This window comes from Felis catus, chromosome B1 (assembly GCF_018350175.1).
Source record: "Felis catus isolate Fca126 chromosome B1, F.catus_Fca126_mat1.0, whole genome shotgun sequence".
NCBI lineage: Eukaryota > Metazoa > Chordata > Mammalia > Carnivora > Felidae > Felis > Felis catus.
This window is the reverse complement of record NC_058371.1, coordinates 44,316,807-44,336,476: the sequence shown is the minus strand read 5'-3', so window position 1 is coordinate 44,336,476 and position 19,670 is coordinate 44,316,807. Positions and strand designations below refer to the sequence as shown.

At 37.1% G+C, this 19,670-nt stretch overlaps 1 protein-coding gene across 8 annotated transcripts in view; it reads right to left on the bottom strand.

The window, feature by feature from the left end:
• NSD3 (nuclear receptor binding SET domain protein 3) overlaps positions 1–19,670 on the bottom strand; it is a 117,063-nt gene that overhangs the window by 41,372 nt on the left and 56,021 nt on the right. For 7 of the 8 annotated variants that reach the window (XM_045055556.1, XM_045055559.1, XM_045055555.1 and 4 more), the window contains exons 5-10: positions 14,813–14,967; positions 11,946–12,461; positions 9,529–9,655; positions 5,377–5,477; positions 3,199–3,244; positions 141–271 (exon numbers count right to left, since the gene is read on the bottom strand). In XM_045055556.1, coding sequence (XP_044911491.1) covers positions 141–271; positions 3,199–3,244; positions 5,377–5,477; positions 9,529–9,655; positions 11,946–12,461; positions 14,813–14,967 — 1,076 coding nt within the window. Of the gene's footprint in view, positions 1–140; positions 272–651; positions 2,291–3,198; positions 3,245–5,376; positions 5,478–9,528; positions 9,656–11,945; positions 12,462–14,812; positions 14,968–19,670 lie in introns of those variants that run through there. The other variant, XM_003984777.5, reaches the window with a different exon arrangement.

The window sequence follows — 19,670 nt, the reverse complement described above, 5'->3', positions numbered from 1 at the left end:
TTATAAAAGAACCAAGGTGATTTGCTCCCTGGGTATTTAAAAACTTCCCCAAGCCCCCCAAAATAAGTCAAACAATGTATTCTGTTACTTCGTTTTTCAAAGTGAAAAAGCAGTGTGCCCAGAACCTTGAACATATTTACCTGCAGGTCACTCAGTCCTCTAGAATCGGAGTCAGACGTGTCTCTGTATGCTGAACTAGTCATTTCTACATCAGTGGAGGCGCGACTCCTTTTCTTTAGAGGTTTACAGGAATCTGAAATCTCGCTGGCACCTTAATACAACATACCGAAATTAATTCTAAAATAGTGCTTAAAGTTTTATTTATTTATTTTTTTTTTGTGGGAGATTCTTTCTTTCCTCAGACTCATCTGTAGTGTGAAAAAAAAGCACAGCTCTCTTTGTAACACTGAAGTCATGAGTCAAAACTTCATAAGCTTCTGACCTTCCTGATAGTGAGTGATTTAATTTACAACCGCTCTATTAAAAACATTTAATTCAGTGCTCCTGCTCTAAAGCTATTTTCCGTCGACAGAGCCCAAGTTCCAAGCTAAAAACCAATTCTATCAAAACTACAGGACAGCCGATTGATTTGGAGCAATCCAGAGAACCATTCAATTTGGAGGGGGAAGACATAAAACCCAACACACTGTGTAGCTTACAAATATGGTCGCAGAGACATCTCCATCTTGTTTTTATTAGGGATGTGACAAATCTTTGATTTGTATTCGATTCGTACACGGATAGTGCCATTTTCCCCCGAATTTTGCAATTCAGTTGATTATTGCCCCCCGAACAAGTTTTGGATGTTCATAATTGTTCATCTGAGACTTCCTTGGTGAAGTGGCATTTATTGTGACCATTAACAAGTGCTGCAGCACATCTACATATGTCATGCCATTTAGGAGGCACATTGCTGAGGGTTGGAACGATAATCAATGTTCAAGTGCAGCCAAATCAACGAAGAGCTGGATGAGAGGCCTCTATGTGGAATTTGTGCGGGAAGGAATAAATATGAAAAAAAAAAAAAAAAAGGCAGAGAATAGTGAGGAATTTTTTTTTTTTTTAAAACTGTGTGTAATACAAATCCAGCCAAAACAATAGTGCAAAAAGTTACAAAGCAACAATCTCTTGGGCTAATGCAGTATAGGCTATACAGAAACAGCCACGATGAAATGTGCAGATCAGGCACGGTGAATACCAGGGAACCAAGGAGACGGTTAATATTTCAACCCACAGTTTGTTTTGGATTTTTTTTCCCCCAAAATTTCCATACAACAAACAGACATCTAGATCAGCCCAGCAAGCTATGGTGGAAGTGTGCAGTCCAGAAGAGACCATGGAGAAACAAGTCTCCTGAGGCCATGAAGATCCGCAACAGGCTGAGTGAGAGTAGCACTTGGTATATAGCCATGTTCTGTGGTGGAGGATGTGGGCCTCTTTAGACTGCTCAGATTACTGGAACCTTGTTATCACATCCCATTCTACAAGTTTTTTCACTGAATGTTTCCTTACATCTATAAATGAGGGTGCCTGCCCATGTTAACGCTGATTAAAAAACACAAGTACACAAATCTATCTCCTTCATTGCTGGTGTGTGGACCCAGAACACCACCACAAAGTATTTCCTTGGCCTAAAAGATCACTGGATTAACAAGGAGTTTTAACAGAGGAACAGGAGTGCTGTACTGAGAGGCTTTCGAAGGGAAACACAGGTACCGCCATTTCCGATGAGTTTCTGAAAATGCTAGAAAAATGACAGACTGCCAAAGACAGCTGCCATGCTGTTCTCCATGATAACGGCACTAATATTAAAAAAAATAAGAGCTTTTAATGATTGTAATGTATACAATTTGGGCTGTTTGGCAAAACCCTGCAGATGTGCATTAATGATGCTTTATTTAAAAACAAAAAACAAAAAAACAAAAACAGTCCATGTTGAAATTGATCAGTGTACGTTAAACGGTGGTTTTAGGCTGGACCCATGATTTAAGCTGTACCCATCCAGCTCAGACCAAAAAAAAAAATCATCTGAATGTTAAAGCAATTGTTCAGAGTCTTGAAGAAGAAACCAGGCAGGAAGATGCCAATAATGAGGATTGGCAAAATCAAAATTGAAAACAAAGAAACTGTTTATCGAGCCGCCGACAAAGAAATCTTGCATGGAGACTACAAGTCTGGAGTTTCTGGGATGAAATTGTACAGGAATCTCAGTCCACAGTTTCCTCAATCGCTGCGGAGACGGAGCTGTCACTGAATCTGACAGAGCCCTGCACTCCCCGGTCCGCCGACCCTGTGGAATGGTGGAAACACAACGCAATCAGGCCTCCTAATCTCGCAGCGATCGCGATGTCTTTTCTTGGAGCTCCGCCAAGCAGTGTTCCCTCCGAGAGGCTGTTCAGTTCTGCTGAGGATCTCCACGGAGACCATCGCTGCAGACTTCTCCCCGAGAATGCAGAGAGGCTGGTGTTTTTTTTTTTTTTTTTTTTTTTTTTTAAATAATGCAATTTGCCCAGAGTAAACTACAGGTATTAAATACAGTTTGAATGATCTCATCAAAAATGCACGAATCATGCTATGGAGTTTGTACTGTAGTCAAATTGCACACAGAAAATACAGATATAAGTTTAAGGTTTCTTAAACTTTGTGCATATCTCAAATAGATTTGCATAAGGTCATCTAATAATGGCCATAAATATGCTATGAATCATTTTAATTAAAAAAAAAAAAGATTTTACAGCACTGTAAAAATAAACGTGGCAAGATTTTTTTCAACCAGGTTGTCTTGTCTGATTTGTCATAGTCCATGTTTGATAAACATTAATAGCTACTATTCGGTATTCAGTCGAATACCAAAAAAAATGGATTCGTCACATCCCTAGTTTATTAACCAGTGAAACCCCAGAATCTTATGGAGAAAAGTTGGAAACAGTATCAAGTCTACATGGTGTTCTCCAATTTACCGAAACGAGTAAGACTTTACACATGGGAGGTACAGAATAAGATCAACTCTAAAAGACACACACACACATACACACACACGCACACGCCAGGAAATACTTCAATTTCACACAAATTTTTGACTGAAGAGCAACAACAGTGATTTACAGAGACAAACAAAAATACATGAAGTACAAATAAGTAATTCTTAAAATTTGGTTTTTAATCGAGGAAATGCAAGGCAACATTGTAACAACTCACCTTTCTGTAATCCAGTCTTCACTGTAGCCTGAGGAACTGTTTCAACCTGTATGGACAGAAAAATATACCATTAACAATGAATTTTTTTCACTTTTAATTAACAGAGGGAAAAAACAATACTTCCATCAATCTAAATAATGATGAGTGATTAATGTATCTGTAATCTGAACTCCGTCCCATCTTCTGGGTAAAGTTCTGTCTCAAGGTCAGGGAGGGTTTAAATCCTAGCTGCCTGTGCTGAATACCAAGTGACAACACACAGCCACATGCTTTCTAGCAAAGACTTTTCCCACCATTCCCTTGGTATATGAAGAGAACAAGAATCCTTTTCTCAGTGTCTGGGAGGCAGGAGAGGGGTTGTTTCTGCAACCAGCCCCGATGTTGCTATAAACCCCTCCCGCCCCAAAGACGTTAGGATAAATTTTTACTTACTATGATACTCAGGTTAATGTAACTCACGCCACTTTAAGACCCTTCCGCGCCTGCACTCACAGCTAAGTTGCTGGGAATCAGGACCCTCTCTGTAGAGAGTGCTACAGGGCTCCATACAGCTGGAAGCTCAATACTTTTGCTGCTAGTACAAACTTAAGAAAATAAGTTTGTGATATTGCAAAAGCACTTTCTTGAGTGTCTTATGAACAGTGTCTTGATCCTACATTAGGAGAGCGAGATCAGAAGTTATTCTGCCAATGTATATGTACAACACGTGGTAATTTGAGGACTGAACCATTGGAATTAAAGAAAGGATGCTGTTTGGAGGAGTTCCTGTTTTAGCTATGAGTTGAATTTTATGTTTCTTTAAGATGTGGTGAGATATGCATGTTGAAACACATTTTGTAAATATTTAAGGATTGTTCTAAGCTTTTTAAAAAAATTTTTATTTTTTTTACAACAGGTAAAAAAACATACAACAGAAGCGCTTTTATAAGATACAATTAGTAATACAAATATAAAATCTTCTAAAACAATCACTGGTATTGTTCTACTACTAACTATTAACACAGTGGCATTAACAATTTGTCCCACTTTTTATACTCATTCTGCTTATTAATTTTAAACTGACTGGTCACAGAATTTGGGAACCAGCTGGAAAAATCACAACTTTGTTTTGTTAATGAATGCAAGATTTGCAAGAGCTTAGAAAGATTTTTTGGAATATAATTTCCTAAGTATGAAAGTTAATTATGATAAATGAATGACAAATTAGTACATTATTTAAATTTTAATTAAATGTTTCTGGGAAAATTGTTTTACATGCTTGGAGATACCATAGAGCACCCACAAAATTACCTTTTAAGTTTGGAGTTTAAAATTATGAAGGAAACAATTTGAATAGAAAAGTCCACACTTCCATACTAAGTGGTTTTAAAAATATAAAGCTTATTGGAACAAATTCTATCCAGAATTCTTTTTGTTTAATAGCAGCTGTCTGGGCTATACAAAATGGGTATTCTTCTACTTTAGAAAATTAAGAAAAATTCTTATTGTGAGTTTAATTTAAAGGAAAAATGGTTTCTTAAAATTTCTTTGAAAAAGGTAATTTAATATGTATATTATTATATTGGTTACACTGGTTTAATACCTTTCAGTCAAATGTTCCTCCTCTTTTTTGTTTTTACTTTAATAGTGTTTCTCTGATAGCCCAATCACAGGTGAGTGCCATTCCACTGGGAAAATAACATTCCAAAAAATCTGTGATACCAACAGAAAAATCAGATCATCTATGATTATCTGTGTCTTAAATATAACTCTCATAGTTAAATTAATTTGATTTGTTTAAAAAATAAAAACAATACAAACCAGCAGCTTAAACAAAAAATCAAAATTTAAAAGGGCAGGGGTGACTCAGTGATGGTTCCAAATAAAAATCGTGAAAACATGAAATCATTTTGCTCATAACAGAAATTTCAAAATAAATGTGAGGAATTCTTTAAGAGTCTTGTACCACTGGCTTCCCATCTCCTGTAGTCTGACTATGTTCTGTGAAAATGCTTGAAGCAGAATCACAGGGATGGTTGTATTAGAACTGGGCACTGGAACTCACCAGGACAGAAGCATACGAATAGTCCGAAAAAAGGAAACCCAGTGTGGGGAAAGTTTCTTTTTCTTTTAAGATACCATATAAGCCACAACATTTACAAATACAATGTTTTAACTCTCTACATGTAGGAAGCCAACCTGCTCCTTTTTGATCTTCTTCTTTGGCACAACCTCAGTGGATTTCTCTGATTCAGAACGAGTTCTAATTGATCTTCTCTGTTGCTTCTTTTCTACTGAGCCTAAGAGGTGATTTAAAGAAGCAAAAAATAAAAACTCACTTAAGGATGACTAGACATTTATGTAACTAAGATCTGGCCCAATCCCCTGCTTTTTTATCACTTTTGTTGTTGTTTTTTACTTTCGGTCTTTTAATTATAAATCATTAAAAATTTAATCAGTGCTACATAGTTAGCATTTTTAACAAATGAGTGAAATTGATTCTATATGTAAAATGCTTAACAGTGCTGGTGCACTTATATAAGTTTTTGCTACTGTTATATTATTAACAACAAAGGAGAAAAAAGCAGTAAAGGGACAAAAGTGTGGCCAAAACCAAATCATTAACTTGGATGTCAAGGAATTGTTATACTTTAGACAGAATTAGTCATGAAAAACTATTTGAAACAAATTAGCAAGTTTTTTTCATGTTAAATAGTACAACAGAAACTATTAATTTTTAAACAGTAAAATTCTTTGGAAGTAAACAGAAAAGAACTCACATGGACCCCATTTTGGAAAGGATAAAACTTAGACTGAAGACCAAAACTTGAAAGAACACTAAGTCAGGAATGATTCATTCTGTGATCCTGAGAAGGAATGACGCCTTCAGCACAGCTGTTCTCCACCTTCTCAGTGCTTGGACGACCCAAATGGTCCTTCCTAGACAATAATCACCTTTCACTTGCCACAGGGGAAAGCTCCTATCAAAGCAGGCAGAAGCTACTTCAATAAAGCCTTCCACATTACCTTCATATTTTGTGGTTTCATTGTGCTTGTCTATGTGTACATGGTTTCCTTCACCTTAGTTCAAAGCCAAAACAAAGAAGGATCCCACTACTTCTATTCTGAGGAAGGAGGAGGTAGTCTGACACTAATATATTGTTTCTCAGCTGTGGTTAATCTCTACCAGAGAAGTCACAAATGAAGGTGTTGGCTCCTTCCTTCATTCTCACTCTTCTTACACTGAAGGAAATGTTTACCAAGACAACAGATCTCCCACCCTCACAGTCACCTGAGCATCCCAGAAATAAGAACTGCTTAAAACAAAAAGTTTACTTGTTTGAAGGATGTCAACATAACTGTTCCATCAAGTACAAATGGTATTTTGGTATTTGATCTTAGAGAAAATAAGGCAACATGACTTCTTAAAATTGTTCTGAAGGCTACCCAAAGAACACATAAATTCTACTACATTTAAAACCACTAAAAAGTACTATGTTTATTTAAGTCCTAAGAGAGAGGAGGTGATCATCTCTGAATTTGGAAAATACCTTAGAAATGCAAATACAATTCTTCAAAACACAGAAATGAGCAGTGCCAGATACTCTATCTATCCTCTAAATTTACTAGGAAAAGGCCCAAGAATTCTCCCTAAGTAGTTAACACCAACTGAGATGACACTATTGGTTTCTGAAGAGAGATCAAGTCTCTTTTCTCGGTTTTCAACTACTGAAGTTGTTTTCACAAGAAGCAAAATGGTCATTTAAAAAGGCAAAATCTGCTCATCAACCACAGCTGGTAACCAAATTTAAACCAAGGTCAAAGCTTTAGAGCGCTCATTAATTTACAACCGAAATACAGTACCTGCCTAAGGAATAACTCAGTAAAACCTTTCACTTAAAAAAAAAAGAAAGAAATCATAGCAGAACTTAAATCTTACAGGAAGAAGACAATATGAATGTTCAGTAGCTGAGGGGAAGGGAAAAAAAGCTCCATTAAAAATAAAAGTATAGGGGCGCCTGCGTGACTCAGTCAGTTAAGCATCCAACTCTAGATTTCAGCTCAGCTCATGATCTCATGGTTCATGGGATCAAGCCCCAAGTTGGGCTGTGCACTGACAGCACAGAGCTTGCTTGGGATACTCTCTATGTCCCTCTCTCTCTCTGCCCATGCCCTGCTCATGTTCTCTCTCTCTCTCAAAGTAAATAAACATTAAAAAAAGTATAATATTTAAGATCAGTCTAATATGAAGATTACTTTCTCCCTAATTAGAATATAGATATTTAAATAAAGATCCCCCTAGCTAAGTATCACACTTAAATTCAGACAAATTACCAACAGTTTAAAAGATAACAAAACTGGAAAAAAAAAAAATAAGAAAACTGATATACCTAACTATGGGAAGCCGAGGCCAAAAGATTTTTTTTTTTTTTTCAATTTATTTTTGGCAGAGTGCAAATGAGAGAGGTGCAGAGAGAGGGAGACAGAGGATCCAAAGCAGGCTTTACTCTGACAGGCTGACAGCAGTGAGCCTGATATGAGGCTTGAACTCGTGAATCATGAGCACATGACCTGAGCCGAAGTCAGATGCTCAACTAAGCCACACAGGTACCTCCCACCAAAGACTTTTTTTAATCTTCAAAGAAGGGAACAAATGTTTTCAATTATGGCTAATTAATGCAAAATCTTTTAAGTCCATTTATTCATTTCTTTAGAATCATAATTTCATTTTTTATATAGTATTTTGAAATGATACAAGTTCTGGACTTCACTCTCCTTACTCCAACTTCTCTTCCCAACTCAATTTTGGATAAAGGTATAATGTTTAGTATGCTCCATCCAATATTTGTCCCATCTCCCTGCCACCACCTCACCGTGTCTTATAGCCCCCCTCATTTATTTTAAGAGAGCTTCCCCAACTTCTTTCTCAAACAATGACTTTTATTTAGCTCTTATAATAGTAAGAATCTTACTCAAAGTTTCCCTTACAAAAAATATTGGCTCTTTAGTGCCACTCCATCTCAATTCTGCCTGAGTTACTACTGATTGAAGGCTACTACCTTAGTTCTCAAGACTTTAATCCTTTTCTATAAAATTACTTTGATTTCATTCCAAAAACCGTTTAAAAGAACAAGATGAAACAAACTTCTTTCTCCTAAACTAAGATTCCAAATGACCAAACCAGTTGACAATCTCTTTTCTTGATGACCATATGAATCAGCAATACTGTTACAGAAACCAAACCCACCAGATACTCAGTTAAACTATATGATCTTAGTTAAGTCAGTCCCTTAATAAAAATTACTTTGACCATTCAAAAGGCACAATCTTACTAAATATAGGTATTTCTCTTTTATGTTGTAAAAAAAAAATTTTTTTTTTAAGTTTTTTTTTTTTTAACGTTTATTTATTTTTGAGACAGAGAGAGACAGAGCAGGAACGAGGGAGGGTCAGAGAGAGGGAGACACAGAATCTGAAACCGGCTCCAGGCTCTGAGCTGTCAGCACAGAGCCCGACGCGGGGCTCAAACTCACGGACCGCGAAATCGTGACCTGAGCTGAAGTCGGCCGCTTAACTGACTGAGCCACCCAGGCGCCCCTAAAAAAATTTTTTAATGTTTGTTTATTTTTGACAGAGAGAGCAAGAGCACAAGGAGGGGAGGGGCAGAGAGAGAGGGAGGCAGAGAAACCGAACCAGGCTCAGTGCTGTCAGCACGAAGTCGGATGTGCGGCTTGAACCCAGGAACTGTGAGATCGTGACCTGAGCTACAGTCAGACAGTCAATCAACTGAGCCACCCAGGTGCCCCTAGGCATTTCTCCCTTAAGCAAGAATAATATAGCTTGGTTCTCAATTAATGGGATCTGTTAATCAGAGAACAGATTAAAATAGGAGAGTTAGGCCCTAGTCCCCTAGTTCCAAACATCTAAACATACTTAAGAATAATAAAAAAAAGCACAGGCATCTGTTAATTAGTTTCTAATAAGAGATGGAGGAAATGGTCTAAGGATGTGTAATAGTGCTAGAAAAGTAAAGCTGTTAACTCTCATGCAAAGAGAAATAATCAAATGGTGCATTTACTGAAATGTGTACAGATTTCATAACTATGTTCTTTTAAGTACAGAGCCCTCCTATTACTTAAATTCCTGTAGGAAAAATATCCTACTATGAATAAAGCTCCCTAGCTCCTAAACCATTCTTTCCTACTGAAGTAATTGCTTTTATAATTTAATTTTTTAAATACAATTTGATTTGGTAACTAAAAGTTTCTTAGGAACACAGCTACCATTTTATACCAAAACAAAATTATGACACCTCAAAATGCGTCCATATATTTTTCATTCATTACTCACCTGTAGGACCAGATGTTGCTTCAGGAGATGATATATTCTGAGTTGCCTTTTCACTTCTCTGGTTTGGTGTGGAAATGATAAGTCTGTCTTGTCCCCTGACACTTATTTCCGTTTTGTTACCAATTCCCTTCAAAATAAGGAAAAATAAAAAAATAGTTGATTACTAGCAAATGGCATCATTGACTTATAAAGACAGCTTAAGATGTTCATAATTTGCTTGAATTTTACTTGGTCTTTGAGTTAATTTATCATCTTAGCCATTATCAGAGCAATTTTATGAAGTCATCAGGATGTCTTCTAAAATGTAGAATGAGATTACGTAAAAAATAAACAAAAAACAACTATTTGTCTAACTCCATATGATGCGTATCACTAAAAAATGAACCTGGGGGCTCCTGGGTGGCTCAGTGGGTTGAGCGTCTGACTTTGGCTCAGGTCATGATCTCGTGGTTTGTGAGTTTGAGCCCCGCGTTGGGATCTGTGCTGACAGCTCAGAGCCTGGAGCTTGCTTCAGATTCTGTGTCTCTCCCTCTCTCTGCCCCTCCCATGCTCATGCTCCGTCTCTCAATAATAAATAAATGTTAAAAAAAATTTTTAAAAAAGAATCTGTATCAATTTTCTATCAAAAACAAAATGTTTTCTGGTCTGATAGCCTCTCCATTTATCCCTATCATAGGAAAAGAACTCAAGTCATTTTCATTTGGTACAGTACCCTAATATACAGATGAAAATGTCAACACGTCTTGAAAGACAAGAATGTCCTTAGGCACAGAAATCTGACATTCACGGTGACCACAATGTGTACCCAATAAGCAATTTGGAGCAGAGAGAGGCAGGTACAATTTTAGGTATTTTTAACATAATGGAATAAAGGAGTGATTTGTAAATATATATATTTTTAAGATCTTCATTTTTAAAAGATTAGTTTTATCTCAAATTTCATTTAAATAGCACTCCTTGGGGGGGGAGGGGGGGCATGTGACAAAGTTTGATTTTTGTACCAAAAGCAGATCAAAACTAGCTCCAAGAATGAAGCCAATTTACATTAAAAAAAAGATGCAAAGTATTCATTTGCCATTCAAAGCTACCAGCAGAATCAAGTGGAGACCAACTTAAGTTTTTCCAAGTAGTTTAGTCTTACCGAAATCAGTTGAACCTCTAGTCAGAAACAAGTTAATAGAGAACCCTTATGCTTCACTCTAGAAAAATATATCACTTGAGCACCACGTGTGTAAGTGATGAATCACTGAATTCTACACCTGAAATATTATAATATTACGCTGTATGTTAACTATCTGTAATTTAAATAAAAACTTGGAAGAAAAAAAAGAAAAAATATCACCCATGAAACATACCTATATTTACTTTAGCGTGCATATGACAACGTTAGGAAATAAGCACAAAGTTCTTAAAAGCACACACCCATGAAGTGACACGAACTCAAATTCACAAGTCCACAATTGTGGGAAGGGTTGGGAGGACAGTGAAGAGCAATACGCAGTAAACGTAACAAATGTCAGGAGACAGTTTTAAAGTCTAAAAGCCAAAATGGGGGTGCCTGGGTGGCACAGTTGGTTGAGGGTCCGACTTCGGCTCAGGTCATGATCTTGCAGTCTGTGAGTTCGAGCCCCGCGTCGGGCTCTGTGGTGACAGCTCGGAGCCAGGAGTCTGCTTTGGATTGTGTGTGTGTGTGTGTGTGTGTGTGTGTGTGTGTGTTTGTGTGTGTGTGTGTCTCTCTCTGCCCCTCCCCCACTCATGCTCTGTCTCTCTCTCTCTCTCTCTGTCAAAAATAAATAAACATTAAAAGCTAAAATATAAGTGCCCTAAATGGAAGCTCAGGGCTGGCTGATGAAGGTATTCAGTTTGAAGAGGTATTTTCACCCCTTTACCCAAGCTATCACCACAGTTAATTGTTATAGAACAAACACAGTTCTGGAATTTCTCTAAAATGTACTAGCTATCCCAAGCCAACATGAACCTAACAAAATTGCTGGTGCAACCAAAGATATCAGCAAGATACATTATTACAATGGTTACTTCAGATAACTGACAAAAATAATTTAATAAGAAGCACAATTTGAGGCTAAGAAAAATTAACTATACATGCAGAAACAGGCAAAGTGCCCAGTTTTTTCCCACAACTTTAGGGAGCTAAGCTCAATTTTGGCTGAACAGCCCAAGATTAATCTAGTACAGATGGGCATATACAAAAGAGGGAAAAAAAGAAGGAAAACATAGCCTTTTTGCCTTTTTTGCCCCCTCTTAAACACAGTGAACTGATTATACATTTCAAATTCAGCAGACAAAAGGGTATTTAAAGTATGACCTCGTGTTGTTTGTGGGGTTTTTTTTAATGCCAAAGCTGATTACTTATTAATTACTGTTCCCCCCAAATACCCACAAAACAAAGGAGGTACCTTCGTTGAATAAACAAATTGATCGATAAATTTCCCATCTCCTGTAGCATTCTGAAGAGCAAACACTTGTTCAATTTTCACAACTGGAGACATGTTACACTTCTGCAAATCCAGGCTCCCTTTGTGCATTGTAATGGAAGCTGGTAAAGATTTCCTCGCTGCAGCCGTTTTCCAGGCTATTTTAACAGGAGGTGGTTCTTCCTCTTCCACACTTGTGTGCCGCCTCTGGCTCTGTCTCCGAATTTCAGTACTTGATGGTGAGGAGGCCACCTCACCTGCATCGGTCTGTTCTGGCTGAGTATTCAGCACTGACCTTGGTCTTCGTGTTTTCTTAACTTCGGCTTTGGAGGCAACGTTCTTTTTTGCTTGGGATAAAGCCTCCTCGGGCTGTTTATCAATATAGATAAAAGTATACTGTTCTATTCTTTCCTCTCGGGTCATTTTCAATGCTTTCTCTGCATGGGCAATGCCAATATCCCACTGAGCACGTTCTCTCTGAGGTCGGGGTTTCCGAATCTTTAAAAAAAGACACAGGCATTATCGGATACGCTTTAATCTAATGGGTACATTTAAACCAATATGTATTTCCCATGTGATTCTGTCATCTCTCCAGGTAATGTAAATATCTTCAGGTTCTTCAGTAAAACAAATGAAATGTTCTAACTCCTTAACTTTGGTAAGTCAGTATCAGCATCAGATGATATGCAGGTCTACTCTCTTTTATGTATCTTTTGTTGACCACTCTGCTGGATAAGTCCCTCAAAGAGGGAGCCATCCTCCTCACATTATGTTCATAAAAAGCTAGTAATAAAGAGAGCAAAGGGAAGAAAGATTACAGAACGATTACTTTCAGAGGCCAATAAAGCACTAACATTAAAAATGACACCCTAGGGTGCCTGGGTAGCTCAGTCGTTAAGCATCTGACTTCAGCTCAGGTCATGATCTCAGTTTGTAAGTTCAAGTCCTGGTTTGGGTGAAAAACAATCCCGCTTCAGGTGAGCCCTGTTTTTCTTTCTCTCTCCCTCTTTTTCTCTGCCCCTAACTTACTTCCACCCTCTCTCTCTCAAAAAAAAAAAAGACACCCTAGGGGTACTGGGGTGGCTCAGTCGGTTGAGCATCCGACTTCAGCTCAGGTCATGATCTCACAGTTTGTGAGTTCGAGTCCTGCTTTGGGTGAACCAGAGTCCCGCTTCAGGTGAGCCCTGCTTTTCTCTGACTCTCCCTCTTTTTCTCTCTGCCCCTAACTTACTTCCACCCTCTCTCAATCCAAAAAAAAACAAAAGACACCCTAGGGGCACCGGGGTTGCTCAGTTGGTTGAGTGTCTGACTTCACCTCAAGTGTGATCTCACGGTTTGTGAGTTTGGGCCCCACATCAGGTTCACTGCTGTCAGCTGGGATCCCGCCTCTCTCTGCCCCTCCCCTGCTCATGCTCTCTCTCTCAAAAATGAATAAACATTAAAAAAAAAAAAATGACACCCTAAAGCTCAGGGGTGCTACAGAGATCACAACAAAGCTAAATGGCAGAGTCAGCATTTGATGCTGGGCTGGCAGTTTGTACCATAATGCAAACAGGAGCAGAATGAAGAAAAAGACAGAATCTGGAGAAACAAATGAGTGTTGACATGACATAGGAAAGAAGCAATGCATGACAGAAAAAATAACCCTGAATGGGTTTCCATAGGTCTCTATCATTGTTGATCAGAAGACTTTGAGGTGGCAAAACACATAAGAAAACTTTGAATAAAAGTATGTGAGATGACCAAAGCAACTATGAATTCTCCAGGGGGTTAGACTGGAGGGAGTCCAAAATTAGCTAAGGAAACTATGAGAGGGGATGGTATATGTGGAACACTGATGTATAAATCTGTAAAATGTTAAGTCTGAAAATACTAAAATCCTCTGTGATAAAACTTAGCTTTTAAAGTGTAAAAATATGAACAATTTTGGAATCACAAGAGACCCATCCTAAAATTAGTTGAGTTTAAAAATGTCAACGAGATAGATTATCAAGAGTTGATGTCCTAATTCTAAAACATCCACCACCACAAACATATTTCTTGGTTCCATCAAGTGTGATCTTGGCTGAATCCATTGTTTAAGTTTTCTATGTCTCAATTTCTTCATTTGTAGAAATAGGAATAATAGTATCTACCTCACTTAGGTTGTTATGAAGAGTAAGTGAATTAATATACATAAAATGCTTAAAATAGTGCCTGTCTCACAGAAGGTGCTCACTAAATATTTCAGAAGCTTTACTTTCACAAAACAATTTACTAAATAAATAAGACTAAAGAGAATTATGAAAAGATGTTGAAATAGGAAAAAGAATAAAATTCCCTGGCAAAATCAACATTTCACTAGCATCTTCTAGTCTTATGTACAGTAATTCAATTCAAAATAGAATCCTGGGGCGCCTGGGTGGCGCAGTCAGTTAAGCGTCTGACTTCAGCCAGGTCACGATCTCACGGTCCGTGAGTTCGAGCCCCGCGTCGGGCTCTGGGCTGATGGCTCAGAGCCTGGAGCCTGTTTCCGATTCTGTGTCTCCCTCTCTCTCTGCCCCTCCCCCGTTCATGCTCTGTCTCTCTCTGTCCCAAAAATAAATAAAAAACGTTGAAAAAAAAATTAATAAAAAAAACAAAATAGAATCCAACAATGTATTAAGCAGAGTTCAAGTTCTTAATAGTACTCTAATGTTGTTTATATGAAATATAAAACTTACCAACATAAAAGTTATTAAAACTGAACTTAGGTTAAAATAACAAATCATTCTAACAACTGTCTGAATTTAAGTATGAAAAATTCTACTAAATTATTAAGTTCCCTAATAACCATATTTGATTGGTAATGTTAATACGTTGTCAGTTACCTTTTGTTTCTCAGAGTGATTGCTGGCTTGTTTGGTTGCTTCAGCCAATAATTCTTCATACTGTTTATGACCCTTATACTCTCGTACTCGCTTTTCATGAACCCAGGCCCTCTCTGGCTGGTTGCTAAAAAATTGGACGTGATATTCCCGGGCACCTGTAAGAAAAAATTCTTACTAAGCATTTCAGACCATTAGCATCCACATATACTCTGCCAAAAATGTGAACCTAAGCCAGGTTCCCTAGCATTACTCCTATTAAAACTTGTACACTTTGCATTGTCCAAAGATATAATCCAATACCAGCCAATTACACAACTAATAGTTACTGTAAAAAATCACTCCCAAATGATTAAAATTAGTACAGCAAGTTTTAAGAGAAAGGAAATCAGAAATTCTGCTAATTATCAGATTTTTTATCTTGGTTACACAACTTACTTTTCCTTGTCTTAAACCTTTTTACAAACAAATCTGTGTCTAAATAAGTATTTTCTTCCTTCCAAAAATGTATAACATATTTTCTTGGACTTTAAAAGTGCCTGTCAGGGGCGCCTGGGTGGCAGTTGGTTAAACGTCTGACTCTTGATTTCGGCTCAGGTTATGATCTCACGGTTGGTGAGTTTGAGCCCTGCATCTGGCTCAATGCAGAGAACACAGAGCCTTTTTGGGATTCTCTCTCTGCCCCTCTCCCATTCTCTCTCTCTCTCTCTCAAAAATGAATGAATGAATGAATGAATGAATGCTGGTCAAATTGCTTTTCTGGACATATAAAAGTGCGCTATACAAACAGGGGAGGGGAAGAGGCCACAGACTCACGGATACTGTAAGGTCAAAACTATCTTTATAATAATACCAAGATGTTATTATTGTTTCAGTTTGTTGACATTTGCACTTAATACTACAGGAACAATTGCAGATAAGACTGCTGGCATGTTAGCAAAAATAAAACCAGAGAGTGACACCAAACTATACTAGTATCACATTCTTCACAACCACACACTGGCAGTTAAAAAAAAAAAAAAAAAAAAAAAGCCAGTTTTATTTAATGTCCTTCATGATGCAGTAAAAATGATTAATTTTACTAAATCTCAACCCTTGGATACATGTCTTTAATATTCTGTGTGATAAAATGGGAAGAATGCATAAAGTACATACTGACGTGTGACAGTTATCTTGAGGAAAAGTACCTGTGCGGTTGTTTGAATTGCAAGGTCACTGGCCACTTTTTCACAAAACACCATATTTCAAAGAATGACTGGCAGAAAACCTATGATTATTTGAAATTGAGCATCTGGCAGATATTTCCTCAAAAGCAAGTTTGCTCTTTCAAGGAAATTAACTGACACTACTTGTGACAATAATAAAATTTGATCTTTCAAGCAAAAATTAGAATTTTGCAAAACCAGTATTTATCCCTGTGAGTCTTCCAAATTCCCAATAATCAAAGAATTTTCTGATGAAATAACTGGTCATGTAAACGAATATGATTTAAAAATACATCTACAGAGGAATGTGTCAACATTTGGAAGATATGTCTCACTTGGTAAAACCAATATTTTTTAAGTGGCCAATATATGATATTACAAAATCATGTAAAGTAAAAGATTCATTCAAAGTGCAAGACAGAACCAACGGATTCTAATGTAACAAAGTGCAAAAAGTTTATTGATACGATTTTAGGCTCTCTATTCCAACTTACCCACCACTTGTTGAGTATGGGTATAATATCAGAGAAATATATCCACAATTATCTAAAAAGGCTATTAAAATACACTATCCCTTTCTGACTACGCACCTGAGGCCAGATCATCTTCAAATATTTCAACCAAAACAACAAATCATAACAGACTGAATGTATAGGCAGATATGAGTATCTAGTATCTTCACTTAAGTCAGACATTAAAGAGATTTGTAACAATGTAAAATGATACTCTTCTTCCGCATTAATATTTTTGAGAAAATAGTTATTTTTCATAAAAACATAATGATAACATATAATGGATTATTATTATTTTAGAGAGAGAGAGAGAGAGAGCATGCATGTGAAAGCGGGGAAGAGGGAGACAGGAAGAAGGGGAGAAGGTGGGGGTGGGGGAGGGAGAGGGAGGGAGGGAGGGGGGGAGAGAGAGAGAGAGAGAGAGAGAGAGAGAGAGAGAGAGAGAGAGAGAGAGAGAGAGAATGAATCTTAAGCAGTTTCCATGCTCAGCCTGGAGTACAGCATGGGGCTCAATTCTACCACCCTGGGATCATGACCTAAGTGGAAATCAAGATTCAGACACTCAATCGACGAGCCACCCAGGCACCCTGAAAATGTTCTAAAATTAGATGTAGAGGGGTGCCTGGATGGCTCAGTTGGTAAGTGTCTGACTCCTGATTTCAACTCAGGTCATGATCTCATGGTTGGTTAGTTCCAGTCCTGCACTGGGCTCCATGTTGTCAGCGTGGATTCTCTCCCTCTCTAAGTGCATGCACACACTCTCTCTCTCTCAAAATAAATAAATAAACATTAAAAAAATACTTTATAAAAAATAAATAAAATTAGATGTAATGCTGGCTGCACAACTCTGTAAATGTACTAAAAAATCACTGAATTGCACGGAATTGGCATGTAATGCATATATCAAAAAGCGGTTATTTTAAAAACTACTGCAGAAAAAGAACATTAAAAATATCAGAATACACTTTTAATTAATTTAAATTTTTAAAAATTTCTAAGTTCTCAGAATTCCAGTTTTCTCAATAATGCAAACAAAATCAGTTCTTCTAGCAGTAAAGTAGAAGATTGTCTAGGGGATACCAGACCAAATTAGATTAATTCATAAAACTAAACTGAAACACTTCCTTTGAAACACAGATGCAGCATAAATTGTGCTTTCACTTATATCCCATAAAAAAGCTGAAATTAGCAGGTTTTCATAAAGTAACTACAGGTGAAACTATATAATTTCAGAAGCATGCTCTAAGGGGAGAGAATTAAAGAGCTTGATAATTATCACATGATAATAATATCTCAGAGAGCTCTAGAAGCCCAGATAGGTACATGGATTATGTTATTTAAAAAGGTTTGGCCCTAAAAGACACAAGAAAAGATGCTCATCGTCATTTATCATCAAGGAAATGCAAATCAAAAACTACAATGAACTATCATCTTACACCTGTCAGAATGGCTAAAATTAACAACACAAGAAACAACAGGTGCTGGCAAGGATGCGGAGAAAGGGGAACCCTCTTACACTGTTGGTGGGATTGCAAACTGGTGCAGCCACTCTGGAAAAAAATATGGAGATTCCTCAAAAACATGGAGATTCCTTAAAAACAGAACTACCTTATGATCCAGCAATTGCACTACTGGGTATTTACCCAAAGAATACAAAAATACTAATTCAAAGGGATCCATGCACCCTTATGTTTATAGTAGCATTATTTACAATAGCTAAGATATGGAAACAGCCCAAGTATCCATCAATTGATGAATGGATAAAGAAGTGGTATATATATACAATGGAATAATACTCAGCCATCAAAAAGAATGAAACCTTGCCATTTGCAATGACATGGATGGAGCTAGAGGGTAATATGCTAAGCAAAATAAGTCAGTTAGAGAAAGACAAATACCATGTGATTTCACTCATACATGGAATTTAAGAAACAAAACAAGCAAAGGGAAAAAAATAAGAGAGAGACAAATCAAGAAACAGACTCTTAATTATAGAGAACAAACTGATTTGTTATCAGAGGGGAGGTGGGGGGCGGATGGGTTAAATAGGTGATGGAGATTGAGGAGTGCACTTGTGATGAGCTTTGGGTGATGTATGGAAATGCTGAATTACTATATTGTACACCTGAAACTAATATAACACTGTATGTTAACTGGAATTAAAATAAAACTTAAAAAAAAAGGCAGCTTGCTCCTTTTAGGAAATCCTTGTCCCTTTCTTCTCCCATTCATAAAATCATAGATTATTAAACCTTCAAGGTATTTCAGAGATTACTAGTCCAACACTCTGAGTAATAAGTAATAAATGAAAGAACTAGGACTGACTGCCTTCCTCCAACCTTGGTAAATTATGACTAGGTGAATTCAATTAATTTTCCTTTCAATACACAGTATGTTTAAGAGTGGAGGTTCTGGATATGTCTCTCTGAAACTCTATTTACTTATTCAAAACATAAGGATAATAATAGTACCTACTTCATAGTGTTGCTGCTATGTGGACTGCATAAAATACATAAGAGAAATGCTTAACATAGTGCCCTCCACAAAAGTAGACATTCCACAATGCTGGGTTTTTTTGTTTTTGTTTTTTTTACGTCTGCTCCATTGATGCTTCCAGTTACCCAACCTTTAATTAGCAGGTTATAATGACAGATAATTGCCTCCTGTACCAGGGCAGATTACTGGCTATGTAGCACAAAAGTTATAGATATGGCTGATCTTGTCACAAATCTGACTTGCAAGACTTATGTAGACATTTTTTCTTTTCATAACAATGAACAGGAAGCAAGAAAGAAATTTTAAAGAGAAAAATAGGTGCAGAGTTGTCACAAACAATAAGGAACTCAACATGTAACAAGAGTTCACAAAACAAATATCCAGAAATAAATTCCAAGCTCAAACCTTCCTCTGACTAACTAAGCAAGTCCATTCCAAATTCTAGAATCCCAATAATCTAGTCAACATGTTTTGGTCAAACCCATGAAAAGAAATGGAGAAAAGTTAGAAAACATCTTTTTCTTAACATTAATATTCCTAAGGTAGGATTCTATGCTAAATAGCTAGATTCAAGCTGTACGTCTATGTTGTATTGAATTTATAAGGATGTCTCAGTAAATTTACAGATTAAAAAATGGATTGAAGGAG